Source organism: Spea bombifrons, chromosome 8, assembly GCF_027358695.1.
Source record: "Spea bombifrons isolate aSpeBom1 chromosome 8, aSpeBom1.2.pri, whole genome shotgun sequence".
NCBI classification, from domain to species: domain Eukaryota; kingdom Metazoa; phylum Chordata; class Amphibia; order Anura; family Pelobatidae; genus Spea; species Spea bombifrons.
The window spans coordinates 2,421,700-2,440,542 of NC_071094.1; the positions used below are offsets into that span (position 1 = coordinate 2,421,700).

Consider the following 18,843-nt stretch of genomic DNA (forward strand, 5'->3'; position numbering starts at 1 on the left):
AATAAGTGGTCTTATCACCATTGGAAATGTTGCTTTGGTTGGAACATTCAGTCAGTTGCTATGGTGATAACGCCCTTAAAGAGCACCGTTTGAGGTCCTGATGTAAAGTTTGAAAAAGTGGTTTTGTTGCCATGCCTACGAACGGAATGTTCCGTTCATTGGAACATTGACATTGGTTGCTATGGTGATAACTTTGTATCGTATAATGTTGGATGTATCACGCGGGTCTCGTTCTTCGGGGAGCATCCATTGTGAGCCGCTGGCCGCAGCTGCCGAGGCCCAGCCGACCCCACGCTGGGTGATTCACTGCACGTCACCTTGCCAGTATTTGTATCGGCGCACAGGAGCATGGCTGCTGTCTCCATGGCAACAACCACTGCCTGAATCATGATGGTGGTTTGACGTGACATCAGAGGGAGAACCATCGTAAATAAAAAATGATTAGGAGGCAGGATGAGGGAGCGCCTAGTGGGTCTTCATGGTATTCATTTGCTAATTAACAGAAGGACACAATGACGGAAGCAGCTTGGGTTTATTCCTCCCCATCCTCATGCCAGCAATGGCAATCTGTCTTTTAACCCTCTGCTTAACACAGGGGTCCAGGGCCTCGGAGTACGTGCTTTATCTTATCGGATGTTAAGGAACTGGTAAGGTCAGGATTGCACTGAGCACGATTGCAGGGAGCGCGAGGGGCGAGTCAGGAGCAGGGAGCGCGAGGGACGAGTCGGGAGCAGGGAGGGCGAGTCTGGGCATGGGGAGCACGAGGGGCGAGTCCGGGTGCAGGGAGTGTGAGGGACGAGTTGGGCACGAGTCGGGAGCAGGGAGGGCGAGTCTGGGCATGGGGAGCACGAGGGGCGAGTCCGGGTGCAGGGAGTGTGAGGGACGAGTTGGGCACGAGTCGGGAGCAGGGAGGGCGAGTCTGGGCATGGGGAGCACGAGGGGCGAGTCCGGGTGCAGGGAGCGCGAGGGACGAGTCCGGGTGCAGGGAGCGCGAGGGGCAAGTCAGGAGCACGAGGTGCGAGTCAGGAGCAGGGAGCACAAGGGGCGAGTCAGGAGCAGGAACTATATAAGTTCTGTAATATGGAGGATAAAGCCATGGATTTCGGCGGATCACCGGCCGTTACGCGAACGCCTGCACTCCCACCATGTCATTTATTGATGGAGGATCCACGGCCGCCCTCCCCAGGGACGGAGTGATGCATCGCAGCGTCTGCGGCCCCCGCGCACCCCAGGATGTGTTAATACAATGGAGGCCGCCGAGTCCTGATCCTTGGCTGGGGGGCAGCGCCGGCCAGCAGCCCCAGAGCCGCCGATATTACAAATGCGAGTTTAAATCAGCTGAAGCATGAATACAACCCGCCATCTGCTCGCGGCAGGCTAATCCCCTGCGGGGGGCGAGAAGGCTTCCAGAAACCAGGCGCACGGGTGGGAGACAAAAATGCAGCACGTTGCCCTTTAAATTAACCCCCTAAGTGCTGCAGACCTACCTTTATGATTGCAGGTGACAAGAGAGGCACCGAAAACTCTCATGGCTCTTATTCCAAAGGAGGAGAAATTTTAGAACAAGAGGCTGGAATCTAACACTAGAGGCTGAGATGGAATGGAAGGGGGGTAGATAAGTGGAACAGCCTCCCAGCAGAAGTGGTAGAGGCTAATACAGCGAGGGGATTAAACATGCATGGGATAGACATACGGCTCCTGAATCTAAGACGAGACCAGCGACTGATTAAGGTTTGAGACGCTTCCTGAAATGTCAATTGATTTAATTAAAAAAAAAATGTGATGACATCATTACCAGACCCGACTCTACATTCATTCTAATATCTTGTCTGCCATTCAGAATCTGATGATGTAAGAAAGCGGATTCCAGGCTACATTGCAGTATCTGGAGACTGGCATCTCTAACACTAAACTCACAATAATAATAATAATAATAAAGTTGTGATGTCATCAATATAAAATCCATGATTTGTCGCTATTCTCTGCTTACTTAGGAACCAAAGGCCAGGAAAGCTTAAAGGAGAACCCGATGGCAGAAACTCAACGTACGACTCATCTAAACAGCATTGTATCCATCTGTTAAGATGCTAACGCAATCGCGATTATACGATGATGTAACCGAGGAGATGCGCCCAGTCATTAAAATAATAGCTAAAGACTTTTCGGTTGCGTAATTCTGTTTTTTTGTGGACGTGATTCATGTCTGAACGGCTCCGTCTTTTGTCGTCGGTGTCACGCGGAGCAGGAGAGCCGGTAAATCCGCCAACACAGGTAGGACGTTGGCGTTCGTGCGAGAGACGTCACAACTAAGTGAAGGCGTTTCCGCGCGGCAGAAAAAATAATTTTTATTTTTTTTTTTATTTTTTTTTCAGAATTTTTATTTGATGGATACAAATGGGCAAAAAAAAAATAAAGATATTGATTAAATAAATGTAGAGATTTTTTTTTAATCAGGAAATCTCTCCAAGGCGTGTTAAATAAATCCAAAATTCATATTTACGATTTTGCTAAAAAAAACAAAACATTTTTTACACAGACAGGTGGAAGATACTGAATGAAAATATACGTAACGGGAAAAAAATTCTAAAATGGCACAAAACACACAAAAGTGAAGCATTTGTACTTTTTTTTTTTTTTTTTTTTAATATATTTGGAGTAACTTAACCCGTAACCCTAATATTTATTTTTTTAATGGAAAGGTTTTTCTTGTTTTTTTTGTTTTTTTAAAATCTATGTTAATAAAAAAAAAAAAAAACAAAAACAAAAAACAAACAGGTTGTGTATCCCTTTGAAACGCGCTGCAGATCATCTATTAGAAGTGAGTTGGGCCCGGACCTCCCGCCGCCGCTCCCCGCTCGCCGCTCTTACGTAAACTTTACTTTGTGCCCAAACGCTCCCTGATTATTGTTGACTCTCAGACCTCGCTGTCTTTGCTCACTCGCACTCACGGAAGCGAAATCCGAAAGTAGCAACGCCTGGCGTCGGGTTGCGCAAGCGCCTGCGATCCCTACACCTTCCGCAGCGCCGGCGGAGACCTGTAAACATAGAGAAAGGTAAGCGTGTGTCCGTGCGCTGCTAGGAGACGGCATCTCGGCCGATACAAACATCGTAGAACGCACTTAAGATTTCTTCGGTTGTTGGTTGAGCGAGAAGAAGAGAGCCGACCATCGGCCGTGGTCTAGTCCGCCTGGTTGCTATATGTCCGGAATGTTCCATGGAACTTGAATGCCCCCCCACCCCTGATATTTTTCATAGCCCTATTATTTTAGGGAGAGGGGTCGGAGGGATCTGCGCTTTACCCAAACTTTTTAGGTGACTTCATATTTATTTAGGCCATTTTTTTTTTTTTTTTTTTAAATATAACATTTTCTAACAACGGGCTAAACTCGTCAATTGCTTCTTGAAAGATTTTTATTTTTTATTAAATAATTTAAAAAAATGTAAAAATAAAATGAAAATAATAATTACATTTCTAAAATTAATTATATAATTTTATATATATTTGTAATAATAAAAATAATATTTAATTACAATTTAAATTGCACCTAAAATACACATTTTGTGCCCGCCGCCCGCGTCCAGAGGTTTTCTCTCCGCCGGGTGTTTAAGGTTAGTCCCTGACCTTTAAACCGCTGTCGTCTTTTACGTAACGAGATTTAAACTGGATACATAACCCCCACGTTAAATCTTCTCACTCGGCACCCGCTGGCCTCCAAAAATAGCCTCCCCCTCGCCCCCGCGGGTATAACTTACCTCCCGCAGGGGGGGCTACAATGGGGCAAAGAGGAGCTTTGTTTTATTGGCACGTAAAGCAATCGCTGTTATCGCAACGCCTCATTCATTCGCTTTTATGTTCCAGTTTCCAATTTTTTTTCACACCTGGTCTTCTAGAACAGCCAAAGCCCTACTAGGCTTCTTCAACGCGGATATAAAACGCGCCGTTAAATCAACAGCCCCTGATTTCCATCACTGAAGACACAGATTTTCTATTAAGTGGAACGCTCTCTATTATTGCTTTTTTATTTTTATTATTATTATTTATTATTATAATTATTAATATATTATTTCACGTTATATTTTACGTTAATATTTTACCCCTCGGAAGATGTGATTTGGCAAAACCAGCCTAATAATTTCTCTCCCTTCTCCTCCCACCCTTACAAACGCTGCCCGAGCCAATCAGCAACCATCAGTGGCAATGGGGAGGAATAATCATCATAATTCTAGTAGCGCCTTGCCCTTGCGATATTCAGGTTCCCAGATGGAAATCATCTACTTATTGAGTCACAGTCTGGTTTTTCCTGCTCTGGAAGAGGCCGTCGCGCCCACAGAACGCAAACAACAAGTTTGGAGGCGGGGGAAAAAAAGAGATATATTGAAATATATTGAATTTAAACACAGCAGTCAGATAATTGTATACATAAAAAGAACGCACGGAATTAAAAAAATAGTGGCCCCACCCCCTTTTTCAAGGCCATACAGCCCTCACATGCAAATGAACTACAGTGGAGAAGTTTTAATTTGCATATAGTGCAGCCCCGATGAATTGCTCATTTGCATGCAGAGCCCAGCGGGTACCACCTGGTAAGTCGCCACGTTCCCCGGGGGAGGTCAGCAGATCGCGAAACAAAAGGTTTTCTGGACCAAAAATGATTTAACCCAAAATCCAGCAAAACGACGTCACATTCTATTTAAAGCCCTAAAAAAAATATAATCCCTAAAAGTACGATTTGGGGATTTTCCTTTAAAAAAAAAAGTGGGGAAAAAAAAAGCTACTTTGGATAAAACGACCAAGATTGACTTTGCCATTAAAGCCAAATTCCCTCTAGATTGTAAGCTCCGGTGCGCAGGCCCCTCCTCCCCTGTTCCTGCACGCTATATACCTGTCCTGTCTACCCTTTGTACAGCGCTGCGGCCTCTGATGGCGCTATATAACAATTAATAATGAACCGCTTCACAAAAGCAAAGTTCTGCGAGGACAGGGGGATCGGTTTGCTAAATGTTTATGCGGCAAAAAATGAGCTTTTTCTCCCCAAAGTTAAAAATTGGCTTCGAAAGGGGTATTTTAAGTTACAAAAATATTAGTGTGTGATAAACGCTTGGTTTGGACCAGGCATGTCCAAACTTTTTTCGAAGAGTGCCAGATTTGATGAAGTGAACATGTGCGAGGGCCGACCATTTTGCCTGACATTTTCTGAACCATTAAAATGAAATGCAAATTAACTATTTTATGCAAAGTTTATTGAAAACGGCATACCACATCTATCCCTTTCTCACTCTCCTTTTTCAGCAACCGCTCGGCACCCCTTGGGCCCCACTGACTGGCAGAACTCCAGGGCCCGGTCGCAGTCGCGACCCCGGTAGTTCCGCCACTGCCTACAATTTCTTCATCAGATGCCCTTGTGGCTGTGTGTGCCGGCGCAGGGAGAAGGAAAGCCCAAATCTAGCGACGTCCGAGATCGCAAGATTTGGGCTTTCCTTCTCCCTGCGCCGGCACACACAGCAACAAGGGCATCTGATGAAGAAATTGTGTAGGGGAGGGCAGGGGCGTACCTAGAGTATTTGGCACCCGGGGCGGATCCTGTATGTGGCACCCCCCCCACACACACTTTAAAACTACCTGGCCGAAACTGAATATGACCCCCCACACACACCATAAAAAAAAAATCTAACACTTTTATTTAAAGTAAGTAACACACCAAAATAGGACAAAACAATTAAATAACAATATATATATATATATATATATATATATATATATATAATTGTTAACAGCAATCACATTCCTATCATGCCCAGGCATACCCAGATTCCAGGAGGCAGTCGCAGACTTGGCATGATAGGAGTATGATTGCCTTATCTACCCCTTCTGCCCTATCTACCCCTTCTCACTCCCTTCTCCCTATCTACCCCTCCTAACTATCTACCCTCTCCCTCTTTGAAGTTCACTTACCTTTCAGGAGTCCTGCGGTGGGGGTGCAAGGCCTCTGTCTCCCAGCTCTGCCACTGTATGGAACAGTATAGAGTAATGGGAGTTATGATGTACTTTAGAGCATAATTATATAATGAAAAATACATTGGAAATGGTACAGCATAACACCCATCACTCTCACACATTTACCAATCCACACGCATACCAATCCACACACATACCAATCCACACGCATACCAATCCACACGCATACCAATCCACACGCATACCAATCCACACACATACACCAATCCACACACATACACCAATCCACACACATACACCAATCCACACACACATACCAATCCACACACATACACCAATCCACACACATACACCAATCCACACACATACACCAATCCACACACATACACCAATCTACACACATACACCAATCCACACACACATACCAATCCACACGCATACCAATCCACACGCATACCAATCCACACGCATACCAATCCACACATATACTAATCCACACACATACACCAATCCACACACATACACCAATCCACACACATACACCAATCCACACACATACACCAATCCACACATACCAATCCACACACACATACCAATCCACACACATACTAATCCACACATATATACCAATCCACACATATATACCAATCCACACATATATACCAATCCACACATATATACCAATCCACATCTACCAATCCACACACATACACCAATCCACACACATACACCAATCCACACACATACACCAATCCACACACATACACCAATCCACACACATACACCAATCCACACACATACACCAATCCACACACATACACATACCAATCCACACACATACACATACCAATCCACACACATACCAATCCACACACATACACCAATCCACACACATACACCAATCCACACACATACACCAATCCACACACATACCAATCCACACACATACCAATCCACACACATACCAATCCACACACATACCAATCCACACACATACCAATCCACACACATACCAATCCACACACATACCAATCCACACACATACCAATCCACACACATACACCAATCCACACACATACACCAATCCACACATATACTAATCCACACACATACACCAATCCACACACATACACCAATCCACACATACCAATCCACACATACCAATCCACACATACCAATCCACACATACACCAAATACACACACATACACCAATCCACACACATACCAATCCACACATATATACCAATCCACATCTACCAATCCACACACATACACCAATCCACACACACATATCCACACATATACCAATCCACACACATACACCAATCCACACACATACACCAATCCACTCTCACTGTATGCTTTCCTACCTTTCCTCTTTTCTCCTTACAGCTCCTTTTCCTGCTCTTCGCTCCTCTTCTTCTTCAGTTCTTCTGTCTTCTTCCGAGGGCACGGGGTTCAGAGGGCACGGACAGCGGTGGGCGCGGCTTCAGTGTTGTGCGCCGGGATCTGACAACAAACCCCGGCGCACAACAGCTGTTGCCGCGCGGATCGCAAGGGAGCAGTATCGGAGGTCTTTACCGGACATCCGGCTCCCTTGAGTGATTTTAAGCCGGATGTCCGGTAAATACCTCCGATACTGCTCCCTTGCGATCCGCGCGGCAACAGCTGAAGCCGCGCCCACCGCTGTGTGGCTGTGTGTTCCGGCGCAGGGAGAAGGAAAGCCCAGATCTCGCGCTTTCCTTCTCCCTGCGCCGGCTGATGACGCCAAGTCCCGTGGCTCACTTGGGGGCCGCATCAGTCCGGAACGCGGGCCGCAATTGGCCCGCGGGCCGGACTTTGGACATGCCTGGTTTGGACCAAAACAAAAATGTGTAATAATGTTATCCCAGCTGTTTCATTATGCGAAGAAACACAACGATCCTTCCCACACAGATACAAAAATAATAATTACAAAGAAAAACGCGGAGTTGGCAAATCTATCCCCAAAATAAACAGGATTTTTGACATTTTTATGCTGTGCTGTCCCATATGCAAATGAGCTAAGTGTTCATTTACCTATGGAGCATCATGGTGACATCAGAAGGGGGAGGGGGGGGAGTTTGTATAACCCAGTCTATGGAGAAGTTCCAGAACGAGGATTTTGGGGACCCAAATATTACATGAAAACCAAATATATCACAATTCTGATGAAAGAAAAATTCAAATTTAAACATTTTACTACACGGCACACTTTTAATGCTCAAAAAAAAAGTCCACATTTACAGAAAGGAATAAATATATATATTTCACCCACTTTCACATACAGCTAGCCGCTTCCAACCGGATTTCTCCGAGCCACCAGGCCATCTAGAAAATCTCCATTTAGCAGCCATTCCAAATAATCGTACGCAAGCAATTTAAACATTTTAATATTTCGGGGGCCGTGAGTGTATTGATTCCGGCGTATTTACACCAAAATGATCTGAGAATTGTTAAAACAAAACAAAAAAGCAAGTGGCGACGTCAGAAATTTTTTGCCCTGAGAACAAACTTTTATTCCATAAGATTCCTTTATGGACTTAGAAACAGGTGATTTCACCCCAAAAGTTGCCCCCCCCCCTGCTTTTGGCTAAACCAAGAGAACATCGGATTTTTTTTTTTTTTTTTATTTGCGGGGAAGAGTAGGATGGTTTTTGGGAGAGATTATTGTGGTTTTTATACTCAAAAACAGCAGCGTGGGATACCACCAATCACACGACAGCTATAGTGGGGGACGAACCGGGAGCGCCACCTAGTGGCCGGTCGCCGACACTTCCATGCGCCAGCTCGCCTTTCTAGGGTTAAACATCCATGATTTGGAAATGTACCCTCCTTTACGTCACCCCGTGTAATCAGCGGTTAGCTCAATTCACATCCTGTATGTATTTTTGGGAATGTAGCGAACAAAAAAAATTAAATAAAAAAAAGGGCAATTTTTTTTGACTAATTAGGAATTTTGTTCACCTCCCAGAGTACAAAGGGTTAAACGGGATCTCTCACTCCACATCCAGGAAAATTATAATGCGAATATTAAGCCATCGGAAAATACTATTCCCGAAACCCCTATCAGACCTGACATTTCTGAAAGAAGGACGTCGATTTTACAGTTTTTTTCTTAATTTTGGTTATTTTGTTTGGAATTTAATCCTCTTTAGTTTGGGACGTAACCATTATCAGAACAGATCGGATATAATGTAAGAACAGATCGACTATTTCCGGGGGAAATGCAGATAAAAACGATAGCGTTTTCATCACTAATAACCCAACTAGATTTTGTCTTAAAAAAAAAAAAAAAAAAAAATTATCTTTCAAAAAAAAATAAATAAAAAATAAAATAAAAATGCTTGTTAAATATATGACAATTCTTGCTAAATTAATATTGATGCGTAACGTGGACTGGACTTTCAAGACAGTTGTTTTAAAGTCTTTGCCCCTCTTTTTCTTGGGGGGTCTTTACGGTAACGGGGGGGACAGGACCGGTTGCCAACTGACTTTGCCATAGAGTGATACCTTTAACGTATAACGCAGCTCTCGGGTACGTCTCGGGCCGGTGTAATATGAAGCCAAAAAGAGGCCATAATAGCCAAGTAAGAATATATTAATAAAAATAAAATAAAAAAATTATATATAATATTTTTTAAAGGGGATTTATTATTTCAATGCACATTGCTTTGTTTTAATGCAGGGAGAAGGTAACCTGGCAATTTAAGAAATACAGAGATTAACAAAAAAAAAAACGCGCATGGAATTCTTTTAGCGGAATGACCGAAAACACCGAGGATTTCTTAAAACCAAATAAGGACAAAATGTGTTCTACGAAACATCTGGAGGGAACTCGGAACCTTTTAAACCTCCCCTAGGCTGGATCATACCACTTTATTCAGGCTGTACCAAGAAAAAGAGAACTGAAGTCCCCAACACACCCACGGAGCGCTGGCTTCTCGGGGCAGTTAATGGGTTAATCAACACAAATTCTACGATGTCATGAAAATAGGAACCATATTAAAAACAGATCATTTTTTTTTTTTTTCCTTCAAAAGATAAAATAAGACCCACACGGAATCGGATAAAATATTAAAAACCTTCATTTTGCCTTTTTTTTGTTTTTCTAGGGATTAAAATGATTGGACGTTAAATATCTGGTTCTTTATTTTTCTGGATCCCTCAACAGTGTAGGATGTGATAAAATTTCCGCTGCCCCACCTTCCCCTCGTACGGCGCCACCAAAAAGGAGATGATATGTCGCGTGTTCTCGGAGGGGGGGACGGCGCGGGATATTTTGTGGGGTTTATTCACTAAAGAGCGAGTTTGCAGGGGAGCGGCGCTGAAGACATTCAAGAAGTCTCACCAACTGAAATCGGTTTTAAGAAGATCGAATGGGGGGCCTTCTTCCGAGATTAACCCTTTCCCAACGTTGACTCGCCTGCAAACTCTCTCATTTCTGTTTTTGCCGTAAACCCCGATAATTTGGTGTTATTGTTTGAACCGATAAAGCGAAAATTCCACAGTTTACTAGCGCGGCGGCGTCGTCACCTCGCCTTCTCTGTCGGGGGTTAATAAAAACGTACAGGCCGACGCTCCAGAGCAGAATGAAGGGATGCGGTTATCCCGCTCGGTGCCCCCACCCCTCCCCTTCCTAAAAGTCCCCCAAGTTCCGGGAGACCCCGCAGAAGGACGTTCCCTCCGGGGACAGCCGGCCCTACGTGCGGTTTAGGGTTTGGAAAATCCTAGAGATCTGAAGCATTACAGGCCCGGTTTCCGGGTCATTCATCCACTGGGTGCTGTTCAAAGGGTTCTCGAGCATGTCTTCAAACGCTGGTGGCGGGGAGAAAAAAAAAAAGGCAAAATTAAGTCAAAATACATAAATTTTAAGCACTAAAATAAGAAACGTGTTATACGCTATTAAGTGTTTCTTAACTAGCAATATTTATAGATTTTTATAATGTAACGGAATGTAAAGAACAATTTGTTGCCAGTTTGTGTTGATTGTGCCGTTGCTGTCAGTTATGTGATATTTTGGGTGGCTTTCCTGACTCAAACACCACACTGAGCTGATGCTTTATGGCAATGCTAATGAAGTCCCTTCCTCCATAGACTTTCATTAGTCAGAGAGTCCGCCTGGGTGATGAAGACTGAGCTGTTCTATCGTTTATGGCAATAGTCTGTCACCGGGGCAGCCAGATGGGTCGTCCTCATATATATATATATACAGCAGGTACAATGATTGGATTATCGTTGATGGGCAGCCGTGTACTTTGTGAGTAAAACCGCTGGCCTTAAAGCACCAGTGCCACTTATTCATCTACCATACTGAGTATTGGGCAAGATTGTAGTTTAACATCCGAAGCCTGGAAACCCGAAGCCTGACGTGGATAGGCATTCCAATAACCCTAGAAGGAGCTTCTACCAGATGACTTTTCAGAAGAATAATAAACAAACCTCAAACATCGGAAATGGATTTAATTTATTTATTTTATTAATAAAGCGATGTCCGTGGGAATTACGTAGAACGAAAGGTATCTAGAAGGTGATTTATTTTTTAGCTCAGGACACAGGGCCGTTGCCTCTGTAAGGACATGGCATGTCAAGTGCTGCTATTTAAACCTTGCCAAGCGCCAGATCGGATGTCTGGCACAGTAAGGGCCGGTGATCATTAACTGCAGAAAGGTCACCAGCTGGTGATGCAACCGTACGGGATTACTTATCATATAACATATACTCATTCACACCATTTACCCCAAGGGCCATGCAGGTACTGTGCATGTAACCTGTATACAGTAACCCCCCCCGGCGCTGTATACAGTAATATACCCCCCAGCGCTGTATACAGTAATATAACCCCCAGCGCTGTATACAGTAATATAACCCCCAGCGTTGTATACAGTAATATAACCCCCCAGCGCTGTATACAGTAATATAACCCCCCAGCGCTGTATACAGTAATATAACCCCCCAGCGCTGTATACAGTAATATAACCCCCAGCGCTGTATACAGTAATATAACCCCCCCAGCGCTGTATACAGTGATATAACCCCCCCAGCGCTGTATACAGTGATATAACCCCCAGCGCTGTATACAGTAATATAACCCCCCAGCGCTGTATACAGTAATATAACCCCCCAGCGCTGTATACAGTAATATAACCCCCCAGCGCTGTATACAGTAATATAACCCCCAGCGCTGTATACAGTAATATAACCCCCAGCGCTGTATACAGTAATATAACCCCCAGCGCTGTATACAGTAATATAACCCCCAGCGCTGTATACAGTAATATAACCCCCAGCGCTGTATACAGTAATATAACCCCCCAGCACTGTATACAGTAATATAACCCCCAGCGCTGTATACAGTAATATAACCCCCAGCGCTGTATACAGTAATATAACCCCCAGAGCTGTATACAGTAATATAACCCCCAGCGCTGTATACAGTAATATAACCCCCAGCGCTGTATACAGTAATATAACCCCCAGCGCTGTATACAGTAATAACCCACTGCACTGTATACAGTAGTGTACAGTAGTGTATACAGCTCACCACACCGAGCTGATGCTTTATGGCAATGCTAATCAAGTCCGTCCTCCATAGACTTTCATTAGCCAGTGTCCAGCTGGGTGATTAAGACGGAGTCATTCTATAGTTCCTTTCATACAAATGGCTTATATGCATCTGCCTGAAAATATTATATTATGGGGGCAAAAACTACAACCGGCTTTAGAAAAAGGGCAATATTTCCGAAAAGTTCATTTTAACGTAATTACTCACCTAACAGTGTTTTAGGGTTGGTCAGACCTAACTGCACTACCGGGTTGTCGAGGATGGCTTGAAACAGAGGGCTACAGGTATCAATTCCTTTGTCTAAATCCTCCGGCGACGGCTTCTTATCTCCCAGCAGCCATTCGCACTAAAACACAAAAACGCAGGTGATCAGCGTGCGCCACGTGGATTCCCAGAGTCCGGAACCTCCCTTCAAATAACGCGACCACAAAGTCACCCGGGTGGGATGATTAAATAAACCACAAGATACAAGTACGGCGTAGCCTATGGCTGGCAGAGAGTGATGGGTGTTCACTGTCTATACCCATAACCGACGCGCTCGGACTACCTGCGCCTTTTAGACGGTACTCGCTAGAATGACTACCGACGGCGAGAGGAACCCGAAACCCAAGGAGGTCATTAAAGAAGCGCGCGGTATTTCCCCAGAATGACGGTAAACCCCAAACTGTGTCTATTTAAATATCTCCGTCCATTCGGCCAGCCGGCCGCGGCGATGCTCTCGGAGACGTATACTCACTGCTGCGTCCTGCTGGTTGTTATTCACACGCAGGGCATCTATCACCTCCTTTTCATCAAACCCCATTTCCATGAGCGCGACGACAGCCTGCGGGGAAGAACAAGACGCTGGAATCTGCCTCCATTTTAATTTTTTTTTACATGGTGGAACACAAGGAAAAGGGGGGGGGACTTCCTGTACAGCTGCTCAACTGAGAGCTGCTGTGAGCAAAGGACAGGAAGTGATGTGTGCAACAGAAAATAACTTCCCTCAGACTCAACAAAAGCAACAAACGGAAAAATTAACACATTATTGAAAGTTATTTTTTTGGCACATTTGAACGTGTTTATAGTCGGGACGGGGTGTGACTTACACGGGGATCCGGGCGGAATTCCCTTTTCCTTCGTATTTTCTTAAATATTTCAGTGAGCTCGTCTTTGGGGTCCTCGGCGGCGGCTCCTAGGCTGGCTGCAGCGTCGGCGTCACCAGACGCGGAGCCTCCTGCCGCCTCGGAGGAATTCTCGCATGGAAGAGGGGCGTCAGCCGTGGGGTCATCCGCGTGTTCGATCAGCCACTCCATGGCCTGTGTTACCGACATGCTGGGTGACAAACGCACAGTTTGATCTAAAGCTGCCGTTTAGTCCGTTATGGTACCAACCCACTTCCCCGCAGATGCCAAGACTGTGGGAACTGAACCTCTAACCACAAAACCGGGTAAAGCGGAAACTACCTACTGATTTAATCGGAGGGCTTTGACGGCCCGGCTTTCTGGGAACCCCATCTCCGTTAACTGCCTCAGTGCTACTTCATCCACTCGATCCTCTTCATCCTCGTCCAACATGGCTGAAATAATAAATCATTTTATTTAATTTTTTATTTTTTTACAAGCTTGTAACTAAAAATGTCAGCTTTTTTTTGCCCCGTCAGCCCAGATAAAGCGAGTACCGTTAGCTTTCTTAAAGAGTTCCACGGCATCCGGGTTCAGGGCCAGCAGCTTCTGCGCAACTTCAATTAACGACACCAAGATCTTCCGCAGCTCGGTTTGGAACTGGAAGAAAACAGAAGTTATTCATTTTTTTTTTTGTGTATATTAACATTTTTCCCCCCCTGGGTTGAAATAACCGCAGCAAGCCGCTCTCCGTCACCTTTGATATTGGATTGAAAAATGAAAGTTGCGAAAGCCACCACTAAAACGAATGCGAACGCATAGATGTATTAGAGAGGGCGGTAGATAAACAGAGCAGCCCCCCAGCAGAAGCGGTAGAGGCTAATACAGCGAGGGTATTTGAACATGCATGGGGTAGGCGTACGGCTATGTAGGCACACGCGATAATTCATGGCTATTTGGACACCACTGTTAGGAGGATAGTATTGTCTGCAGGGGACCGCGTCGATCACGGCTGAAGGGGGTAGGATTCTGTCTCCTGTAAAGGCTGCCGGGAACGCTGAGCTACTCACATCTCGCATGTTGTGCTGCGCGACTGTGTGATCCGTGTTGTGAGCGGCCAAGCCCGCCGTGGCCTTGAGTATGGCTTCCTTGTCCGGAGCGCTCTGTTCCTGCTTCCTCTGCGAAAAGGCAAATCAGAACCCTTATAAGACGTTACGGGGGGAAACAGGACGTTGACGCCCCCCCGGCGGGTCACAAAGCACGCGCTTAACGTTAAACCACCTCCCCAGGAACGGTTAGGACGCCCGAGACGCCGTACCTTTTCCTCGGCCGACACATCAGCCATCTTGGGTGGCGGTGGAGGGGCTCGCTTTTTGACCAATAGCAGGACATCTACGGAGAGAAGGAAACCATGAGAAACTGAACCAAATCATCAAACCCCCAACACCCCCCCCCTCAACGTAAAATTAAAAAAACATATAATAAATTCCTAACACAGACACAATGGTAACGCACGGCACTGAAAGCACAGCGCCGAGTACAATGACCCAACGAAGATGTAATAGTGCTATATATATATAATACATATGCCCGCTAGAAGGGGGGGGTACAATCTATTGGAAGCGGGCACATCCACCTTTGTCCTGCACGTTCTCTTCGGCAACGGTTTTGGTGTCGGACAGCACCCGCTCCGAGGAGGCGTGGATCAGCTTGTGATGCGTTAGGGTCTTCGGATCTTCCAGGCTGCCGTGAGTACACTGCGGGGGGCAAACAAAGTCACAGCGAGTGAAAACTCACATCTCGCTACACAATCCTACAGGAGAAACCTCTGAGATCTTCTTATCTCTCTCTCTACGTCTTACTCTCCCGATATGAGTCAACTAAAAAAAAAGGGGGTTTAAACAATCCATTTCTGGTCCGAAAACCGTTTCCTCGATTGTTTGGAACGCTCGGCTGTTTAGGTGTAAAACGGAGAGGCTTCCCTTTAAAAGCTTTCCGGGAAGGTCGGCCATTTCCGGCTCCGCCGGGTGTCATCGCACGCAGAACCTCGCAAATAGCTTTTAAAGGGCTTGGAGAAGACTCCTGACGTCCTGCCAAAGCCGTTACATCAGCCTTCACTGTCCCTAATTCCACAGCGGCTTCATCCGCCGAGCACAGGCGCGTACTACGCTACTTTAACAGCCCCCGGCCCGCGCCAAAACCGCTACGGCAGCCCCGGGGAAACGTTCCCCAAATTCTTTTCTCTCGGAAAACGACACAATTTGGGGGAAGAAGACCTGGACAAAAAGTTACACTTCTGATCTTAGGAGACAAACCTAGACAAGAGGTTACATTATTATCACCATCATGGAAAGGGTTACATTGTATTCAGCCTGAAACAGCGAACGGGTTCCGTATAGAACTAACCGAGTAGACCTACTCTACGCTATCTCATTTCATTTCATATTTCCCTCCTTTAAGGGTCCCAACCCAACAGGGTCCTCTCCTCATCTGGCAATCGGCATCTTAGGAAACGTCAGCAGCCCTACTAGACACTTAAAAGAATATCGTGCCACTCAACGGAGTAAGCGTGACTGTATGTGTACGCGTGTGTGCGTGTAAGAATTACGGCTCCTGAGTTGTACGGTGTTCTTAAAAGGAATAGTCAACGCTTCTGGAACTCCTCGAGTTGCTTCTTCATCCACCCCTTCTGTCTTGTGTTCCGGAGGCTGGAGGTACAGCCATGACAGACAAGTGCTATGCATGGCGGGCTCCCTCGCTCCCAGGAGGAACGGAATCGATACTCAGAGTATATTCTGGATGGGTCAAATCCCCTCTATAAATAGTTTGGAGAAAGGGGAGTAGAGCAGCCTTCTGGGCTATTAATAATGCTCTGCTTAGAAAGATCAGGTGACACATACGGGGTAAAGAGAAGAACGCAATGCCCAGGAGGGTAATTCTTCGACAATCACCTGACCGTCGGGGCTGGGGAGGGGACTCAAGACAAAAACATCTAAAGGACGATGGTGACAACCAGCGTCTCATCCGGGGAAGCTCCTCTAAACCGTATTGCAAAGGTAACCCAAGTTCATCGACGCGTTCCTCAGCGGAACTCTCCGGACACCGATCCGCTACAACGTAACATGATAACAATATCATCTGACATTAGTAACAGCGTTTCATGCCGAGACCTCGGGTCATGCGCAGAACCGTGGCTCAAACTAAAAGTAGCCGATGTGGCCAAACTGCAATAACGATTGCCCAGAGCTGAAATCATCATTGAAGAATCGCGCCACCGCTGCAAGTAATGGATAATATGTTAATTTAAATATATTCACTACCGTTCAGCAGTGTGTGGGGTCACTGACATTTCCTTGCATTTGAAAGAGAAGCCGATTTTGTCCATTAAAATAACGAGCGTACAGAGGCCCTTTATCACTCCCATCACTCCTGTGCTCCAATGGCCCTTTATCACTCCCATCACTCCTGTGTTCCAATGGCCCTTTATCACTCCCATCACTCCTGGGTTCCAATGGCCCTTTATCACTCCCATCACTCCTGTGTTCCAATGGCCCTTTACCACTCTCATCACTCCTGTGTTCCAATGGCCCTTTATCACTCCCATCACTCCCGTGTTCCAACGGCCCTTTATCACTCCCATCACTCCTGGGAGTCTGGTCTGATGTCTCTTAGTCATTAGAAAAAATCAAGTTCAACTGACGTCTCTCCTCTGTTTCTTTTGAAAGGTCTAGTTCTCTCTCAGTTCCTTTGAACACTCTAGCACTCTCCCTCGTCTTCAAATCGTCTTAGAACTATCCACCTTCTCTCGGAAGGTCTAGGACGTTACTACCTTTTTTCGGAAGCTTTGTGTCTTTTCCTTGTTATTTTGAAAAACCTAGGAGTTTCCCCTTGGGGTCTCCTTCCTTTCAGCAAAAAACCTTGGACTCGCCTCCTTTTTTGTTGGAAGATTAAGGGCTCCCTCCCATTTCGTCAAACACCTTAGTGGTGGCCTGACCCTACCCTCCTGCTCCTGGTGGTGGCCTGACAATCTCTCCCCTAGCCCTTAAGGGTGGTGTAACCCTCTCCCCCCAGCCTCTTGCAGTGGTATGGTCCTCTTCTTCAGTCCCTTGAAGAGTCTCTCCCTCTCCTCCTAGACCCTTCTGGTGGTCTGGACCTTTCTCCAGCCCCTTGGTGGTGGTTTGGCCCTCTCCCCCCAGAACCTTATGGTGGCTTAGCCATCTCCCCCCAGAACCTTGTGGTGGTATGGCCCTCTCCCCCCAGAACCTTCTGGTGGTCTGGACCCCGGCCCACGCCACCCTGTGGCCCCTGGCCCCCAGCTCACATGCTTCAGACACTTCTCCTTCAGCTTCTCCACGGTGGTGTCTTCAGTGACCTCCTCCAGCCACTCGGCCCCTTCCATAGAGCAGACATGGAGCCGGAGCACCTTCCCGGCGAAGATCTTCTCCTCCTGGACGAACATGGTCCCGGGGTGCCTGGGGCATGACACGGTGCCCGGGGGGCAACAAGACGCGATGCACTCACAGCCGTCCCTGGCACGCAGACTCCCTTCCTGCTCCTGCGCACCCAGCTAGCCGGAAGTGATCCCCGAAGCATGCCGGGAAATGTAGTGACACCGCAGCAGCTACAATACCAGCCAGCTCCACCAGGGGGGGCGCTTAGTACACTGCACAGCCTTCTCAATCTTCAACATAAACGTTTGTTACCAATCTATTAATTATATTATTATTATTTTCATTAACTTTATATATATTATTATATTATTATATTATCTTTCACAATATTTGATTTTGATGTCTTTTGTTCAGATCTTTTGCCCCTCCCCCATCCAGCATGTTGGAAATAACAAGTCTTGGCTAATAGCCTGAAATATTACTTAAATATTTTTTTATATAATGCCATTAAAACACTTGGTTCAGAGGTTTTTGGGCCCTTAGTGAATACGGTCTGTATCGCTGTGTCATGGTGGCGTTGCGTGCGGACCCTGGTCGGGTGGCGACCCCTGGTGGCTGTACATGGAAGTGCGTTGACAAAGCAAGACACCCTGGAATGACAGATGACAGACGCCAACATGTCATCCTCTGCCATATTAAACCTAATTTCAAGCCGCAGACCCTCAATATCAATATACGCTTTGCTTATATATATTTATTCCCCCCCGTCACCTGTTAATAGCAAGCGGGGGGGGGTATATACTGTTAAG

The 18,843-nt window shown here is 46.0% G+C and overlaps 1 protein-coding gene across 2 annotated transcripts in view; it reads right to left on the reverse strand.

The window, feature by feature from the left end:
• Positions 1-18,256, reverse strand: part of UBAC1 (UBA domain containing 1) — a 105,128-nt gene extending 86,872 nt beyond the window's left edge. The window contains exons 1-10 of one of the 2 annotated variants that reach the window (XM_053473674.1): positions 17,965-18,256; positions 15,280-15,400; positions 14,962-15,035; positions 14,714-14,821; positions 14,201-14,303; positions 13,990-14,098; positions 13,629-13,854; positions 13,277-13,363; positions 12,748-12,886; positions 10,642-10,793 (exon numbers count right to left, since the gene is read on the reverse strand). In XM_053473674.1, the coding sequence (XP_053329649.1) occupies positions 10,678-10,793; positions 12,748-12,886; positions 13,277-13,363; positions 13,629-13,854; positions 13,990-14,098; positions 14,201-14,303; positions 14,714-14,821; positions 14,962-15,035; positions 15,280-15,400; positions 17,965-18,102 (1,221 nt within the window). In that variant the 5' untranslated portion in view covers positions 18,103-18,256 and the 3' untranslated portion in view covers positions 10,642-10,677. Of the gene's footprint in view, positions 1-10,102; positions 10,794-12,747; positions 12,887-13,276; positions 13,364-13,628; positions 13,855-13,989; positions 14,099-14,200; positions 14,304-14,713; positions 14,822-14,961; positions 15,036-15,279; positions 15,401-17,964 lie in introns of those variants that run through there. The other variant, XM_053473673.1, reaches the window with a different exon arrangement.
• Between the last annotated feature and the right edge of the window lie 587 nt (positions 18,257-18,843).